General features: G+C 40.7%; 1 protein-coding gene across 3 annotated transcripts in view; it reads left to right on the top strand.

Moving 5' to 3' along the window:
• The window catches only part of GRIA4 (glutamate ionotropic receptor AMPA type subunit 4), a 418,357-nt gene extending 411,963 nt beyond the window's left edge, over positions 1-6,394 (top strand). For 2 of the 3 annotated variants that reach the window (XM_019530259.1, XM_019530260.1), the window contains exon 16: positions 5,276-6,394. In XM_019530259.1, the coding sequence (XP_019385804.1) occupies positions 5,276-5,440 (165 nt within the window). In that variant the 3' untranslated portion in view covers positions 5,441-6,394. The remainder of the gene's footprint in view (positions 1-5,275) is intronic. The other variant, XM_019530261.1, reaches the window with a different exon arrangement.
• The last annotated feature ends 613 nt before the right edge of the window (positions 6,395-7,007 follow it).

The raw sequence follows: 7,007 nt of genomic DNA, 5'->3' as shown, positions 1-7,007 counted from the left end.
TATTAAAATAGTGACAGCATTTTAGTTTATGGGAAATGTTGGGTTTGATAACTGAAATTTTCTGATAACTATTTAATAATAATAAAAGCATATAAAGTTTTTTAAAATTTATTTTTAAAATAACAGAGCATGCCACATTAAAAATAGGTGTTGTTTCAGCCCTGTGAAAAATAACTTAAGAATTTCAGATAATTTTTAGTGTATTTTCTTTAATTGGCTCATCCTGTCCAGGATGCTTGATATATTATTTGCCTAAGTTATTTTTACCGAGGCAATGAATGACAAGAGAATATGTTTGTACCTAGAAGACCTCTGGGCACATCTCTATGAGATGGGACATACCAGTTGCCATGGGGAAAAAAGCAGAGGCAAAAATTTGTGCCATTGGCTTTTGCCCTGGCACACTGCCCAGCACATGGGGTTAATGTGGGGGGAAAATGCTTTGGGTGGGTTGAAGGAGGCTGGGGCCAGCACCTGGCCTGGCCCTATCAGCCTTCTCTGAGGGTCTGGGGGCCTCCCGGGGCTCTAGCAGCCGTGATCCAATGTGCAGAGCCTGGTCAGCAGCCAGAGTGTTGCTCCAGCCAACCAGGCTCTAGTTTTAGGCGGTGCACACTGCCAGCAGGTGTGCCATTCTTTTTTCAGGCACAGGTTTTTTTGACCCAATGTCAAAAAACCCACCATGCTGGAAAATAGCAGCACAGGGAATGCCTGCACATGTCGCACATTTAGGGGCAGTTACCTTCTGTTGCCAATAGAAATATTTGCTTTAATAATGGAAACCGTAAGGAGTCATTATTGTGAACTCCATTATACAGATTAATTATTTTCTCTCTCCATTACACATTCTAATAAGAGCTTTTGTTAATTGTTTGCAGCATTCAGCTGGGGATTGCACACATTTCCACAGGTCAGATCCCACTAGGAGAAAGCATTGCTACCTATCCACACTGTTGCTTTCAGGCCTTTAGCTAAGCTAATTTTTACCAAAAGTCATATTTGGATTATGCTCTAAATATAAAAATAATCTGTACCAGTTCTATAAAGTAAATGCCTGCATGAAAATCCCAGGCACTTTTAGTTTTAAGTTGCTGCACAATGGGCACATCTACACATGGCCATATGGCTCCTTTGTTACTGAACCATCATTTAGTATTTCCTTTCAGAATTACTAAAGGACAGTACAGTAACAGCCCTTACTGTGGTATGCTGGCTGTGCACAGTTATTTTTGGTTGCTATGTAAGTGTAGCAATGCACTATAATGAAGTAACGCATTGCTTCAGCAATGTAGCAGCAGAATCATGGTTTTTGCCAATGGATGCTATGGTGCCATAGTGCTTTGCTACGGCACCATAGTGTCTTTTGTGGATGCACCTAATGTCAACATTTTGTCTCTTTTTTAATACATGAATTAATAAGCATCTGGGTCATGAAGGAAGTTCTTGCACCCCCTATCTGTGGGGCAACACAGGTGTGAACATTTAGGGCTGGATTGTATTTTTAAGACTCAACCATTTGTAAGAGACAGCACATTGCTCTGCCAGACCAGAAGTGCAAAGAGGCAAGTGTATCTTTTCAGGAGTAACAGCTTGCTTCCTCTTTCCTACTTGTTCCCAAAAGCAAAAACAAGCCCTTAGAATTTTACATAACTATACACTTTGATGGTTATAGACAATTTGTACACTTATCTAAAGCCTTAATAGCTCCTTGATATAGAAACCTTTTTCAATACAAACAGCCAATACAAATATTTTTCCATTATTTTCCAATAAATCTTCAATACAAATAATTTTGCCAACTTTAATGATAGGAAGGTTGCTTCCTGAAGCTGGGATGGTGCAAGTGGAAAAGTTATGCCTTAGGGTCCAGGGTGTTTTCCTAATAGTAATGGGAGTAGTCATCATTTTCACCTCCCATCATCCTCAGTTGTGAACCTGAAGAACCAGATCTTGATTCAAATGCTCTCGCTCTCTTTCTCCCTACTTCTTGTTGCAAGGTTTAGTATCATGTGTACTGCATTTCTTATCTGCTTTGTATTTTGAAGTTCATGTCCAAGTTAGAAATAGTTTACCTTCAATATTTATGAAAAAGAAATTCTGTATCACTCAGATACTAAGGTGATCAGGGCTGTAGAAGTACCTGAACAGAACAAAATATCTATAGCTTCTCTCAAAACCCAACCTCTCCTTCAGGATTCGCTCTACCCTCACACTTCCAGCTGCTGCTGCTAGTGTCTCCGCCACCGCCACTGGACCCAGCCCCACTATGCAGACACCCTGGCCCATCTGCCCTACACCCACCACCGGGGGTGCTGGACAGAGTGGGTAGGCAGGTGGGGTCTCCATGGAGACTGGTCCAGGACCCCCATGGGTAGGGTGTGTTCAGCCAGGCAGATGGGATGGAGCCACAAGCAGGTGAGGAGTGGTGTCTGGGAGTGGCATGGGCCTGCAGGGCTGGGGCCAGAGCTAGGGCTGGGATCATGGGGCAGTGACAGTATGTAGCGGGGGCTAGGGCCGGGGCCCAGCACCCATCCCAGAATTGTGATCCACTCCCTGAACATCTCTGTGATGGGCATTGGTTTTGTAGGTAGCAGCTAGCCCCTGCCCCCAGAACCAGCACCCCTTGCAGAGACATGGGGAATGCATTGCAGCTCGTCCCTAGGTCCCAGTCTCGCACTGTCAGGGACCCACGATCCCAGCCCCTTCTGCCTGTCCTGCTTCTGGATGCCACTTCACTCCCACCTGTATTACCATCCCATCCCCCTGTCTGAGTGTGTCCTGCCCACGAGGGTCCAGTCTCTGTGGAGACCCTGCCCATTTACTTCATTTGGTGCCCCCTGTGGTGGGTGCAGGGTGGACGGACCCAGGGCCAAGTAGGATCAGTTAGCATCCCCCCGGCCCCTCCCCCCCACCCATGCTGGGTGGTGTAAACAGCTGTGATGGATCAGCAAACCCCCATCCCCATCTTCCTAGCCCTCAATAGCTCACCCAAACTCCTTAAATTGCCTTCCAGCCCAAATGATTGCCTAGCCCTGCTTTATGGTCTCTTTCTGACAACAAGCAAATGTCACTTGACCATACCGAGTTTTCTGGCTATTTATCTGTTTCTTGTGAGAAGTTGTTTTGCGCTCTCATTTTTTGGTCTCTACTGGGAGAAAATAGAGATACTTTTCAGTAGCTAAATTAAGCCACGTTGCCTGTGCTGTTATCTGTGCTGTGCAAGATACATAACTTTTTCTGGTGCTGTTCTTTGATAAAGTGATAGATGGGCTTCAGTACTAACTACCCAAGAAACCATTTCTCCCTCTTTATATCATTATATCTGGTAACTGGCATAGGTCCAGGTGCTTTTTGTTAGTAATCTGTAGATCCGATCACAGCATTTTCCAAGGAGAGTCTTGGTCTCCTATAACAGATGGTCCTTATTGTTTCACCACATCTAAGGTTCTTGACCATTAGGGTATGAGTAAAGCACTTCTATTTGCCAAGTTTGTTTCCTGAATCAATATAACTGTGAGGGATATGACTTTATGTAGGTTTGTTAGGGTAATTGACTGTAGCTGGTGATTTTATATACAGGATCCCTATGGGGTGATATTATCTGGGTGTCTTCAGGTAACTGTCTGGGGAATGCTGCTTTTTCCTGAATACTCTTTTTTGTGGCAGCTTTGTAGCTCTATATCTGGGGATTACGCTTTAATGCATCCATCAGATGATGCACAGTGTAAACTTAGATTGATATGGTTTTTATTAATATAATTGCCCCAGAAGCAATGGATACGCCCATTAGAATGTGTAATGGGAAGAGAAATTCTCTTTCATACATATATATGTCCGTGCATGTGTGTGTGTTTGTGTGTGTGTGTGTGTGTGTGCGTAGCTTTAGCAAATCATAAACACAGATTTAGGACCTCAGGGCTGACTTAAGCAGAAGGAGAAAAATAAAGGTCTAAGAGTAAATATCAGCCATAATAGCACATCAGATTAAGTATAATACCTTAGTTAATTTGTTTTTTATACAAATGTCTTTTATCCCTTTCCTCCAATGTAAGTGTTTCCCTTCTGTGTCTTCTGTTTTCCTGTGTGTATTTCTAATTTTATTCCTGCATATGCATCACATAGATTAGTTGTCTGGATTATAGCTAGAGCAGGTTAAAATTTCCATCCCACAGAGAATTCCTGTACCTCAACATTTCTTGCAAAATGCTCTAGTTTGTCTGCCTTCTGCCCTACCTTTTTTTCTCTCTAAGCTGGCATCTGCTGACCAGATTACATCTTCACTGATGTACTATGGTCACGGGAAGCCTGTGAAGCATCATGCTCCTTTAGCTGTAGAAGGTCACAATGAGCTTTGTGAAATGTTGTCCCACCTTGACTCCAAGGCAATACATGAACAGGGGAGCATGAGGCTTCTCAGATACAATCCTCATTAGGTAGAAACACAGCTTAGGAGGCTCCAGAGGAATGCCAGAGTGACCTAAACCTGGATGGTTTGACTTTTTTCTGGCATAACATAATATTTTAGTTTGAGTCAACCGGAGCCCAAGCAAGAAGCTTTGTTTTGATAGAAGTGACAAAAATTGAAATTTTCCTGTAGAAAATTGATTTTCTGGAAATGGCTTTTTATCAATATATTTTGATAGAAACTTGCTCTCCATCTCTTATAGCAAGGTGAATAGGGAATGAGATTTATAGAGAGAACTTGAATATGCTAATGGCACATATTTTGTAAATGGAAGCAATCTTTTCTTTAGATTTTAAACTTGGATTAAGTTTTCAGTGATAGCTTTGAAGTTTGTGAAGTAATTTTTGAGCGATATTCATTATTTATATTTTTTCCATGTAAAGTACAGGCTAGGGCCTAATCCTGCCAATGCTTTTACACACAATGTAACTGTATTCACATGAATAAGGCCTGTCAGATAAAATGCCATAAAAATATTATTTCTATTACTGTAACACTAGCTCGGTATAGTGTGGAGCATTTTAAAGTAAGGTGCTCCTTCGTGTACTAGTGCCATAAGCAAATTGTGATTTTATATTTAATCCATAGAGTCTGACCGTTACAAAATTTTAGCATCCAAATCACTAGTCTGATTTCTATTTCTCCCCAATTTAGTTAAATGCAATTTGTGTGTATATTTATTTCTTTGAAAGATAACATGAAAAAAATGCAGATGTCTAAAATTTAATATTTTGGTGTTTGTTGTGCCCTGGCTTCTTGAGAAACAGAAATATTGTAACACTTTTTTCTCTTTTCCCTTTCTTTTGCTCCTAGCTGACCTTTTCTGAAGCCATAAGAAACAAAGCCAGATTATCCATCACAGGGAGCGTAGGAGAAAACGGCCGCGTATTGACTCCCGACTGCCCGAAGGCCGTGCACACTGGAACCGCAATTAGACAAAGTTCAGGATTGGCTGTAATTGCATCGGACCTACCATAAAAACCAAAAAAATAATTGAGTGCCTTAATTCAACTGTGTTGGTGACTGATGGGAACACAGCACAGACTGTAACGACATGGGAGTGTCATTGATGAACTAATAATTGGGCTGAGGAAGGGAAGTACGTCCAAATGCGCCAGACATCATCAGCAACAATGTGTGCATGAGCTCAGCTCGGAAACCCAAACTCAGATTTTATATCAGGAAAATTCATAATTTAGTTTTGTTGGGGGGGAGGGGGCTGGGACAGGTGTATTAACAGCAACAAATTTCAGTTGAGTGGACTTAAAACTAATAAGACTTGCCAATTAGCGCATTAAACTGTGAAGACCATGCTGAGAGAGGACAACATTTTGATTTGTGACAGTGGGGGAAATAGCTATAGAAGTCAATGAACATGCTAACCTGTGTCTCCAGAACATTGATATATACAATGGAAGAATATCCAGCTGTCCAGCTGTAGAAACAAATCACTAAACTGTGATAAAAAAATAATAAATATGTAAATCCTGTGAAAAAATAAAGAAATTATTTACATTTTCTTTGAAAAAAGAGGAATATTGAAACATGCTTGCTTTTTAACTGATGTAAATTCGGTAGAGGACAACACAATTCTTTTTTCTAACCATCTTAGGGAACAATTCATTGCAATAATTGATATAAAATGCCATCACTGTAATAAAATTCAGAGACTTTTTTTATAAAAGTTGTTGGTCATCCTCTTGTTTGCTGTTTCCTTCATTCTGTTACATTATTCAGTGTTCCACAGATTTGCATCTGTCTTAACTACAAGAAACAAATGAAAAAATGTTTAGAGTACATTGTCAGTCTGCAGTGTAGAATCAAAAGAGACTACGGGTCACTCATGTTACAAATATTATTTATAATCTTGTTCTGTGTAAGAAACTGTGGTTTTTGTACCCACCAAAAAGAATAAAACAACAGACATTCTTATAATATTGACAGAGCTTGAGTTGTTTTCTAATCATTAGGGATGCCACTTGTAAAGCAGAAAGAGTAAGACATGGATAGTTATGATGGGGTAATGTTGCAGCAGTGATGGTCCAGGAAAACTACAAGGTGCAAGGATTTTTGTGGGTGACATCTTTTATTGGGCCAACTGCATAGTTGGCATGGATATAGAAAAGTTTTTGGGTACCTCAAAACCAGAACCTCAGGTCTCTGGCTTTACACAGGCCTTTGTTTCATCTAGATCAAGCTATGTCTACTTTTTTCTCAGAGGCCTGAGGAAGTTTACATGGTACCCAAAAACTTGTCTATATCCCAAAGAAAAGATAGCACCCACAAAGGTCATTGCTTCTAAGATCTGGTTGACTTTTACTCTAAAAAGCAAGAATGTACGTGATACCATATGGGTTCTTGCATCTCTTAGGAAAAAAAATCAGGATGTTCTTCAGATTATTTTACACTGAAAGGCTAGCAGGCACCACTTCAGCAATAGCGAGCTGTTCGCTTTCCCATGGACCAAATTATTCTCTCATTGTAATGAAAAGAGTTCATCTTACTTCCTTTTTAACCAGAATAAAAAGTCCTGGTGACTCAAACT

The sequence above is a fragment of the Crocodylus porosus genome, unplaced genomic scaffold (assembly GCF_001723895.1).
Source record: "Crocodylus porosus isolate Cpor-Errol unplaced genomic scaffold, CroPor_comp1, whole genome shotgun sequence".
In the NCBI taxonomy this organism is placed as follows: domain Eukaryota; kingdom Metazoa; phylum Chordata; order Crocodylia; family Crocodylidae; genus Crocodylus; species Crocodylus porosus.
The sequence above is the reverse complement of the archived record's forward strand: the minus strand, read 5'-3'. Positions and strand labels throughout refer to the sequence as shown.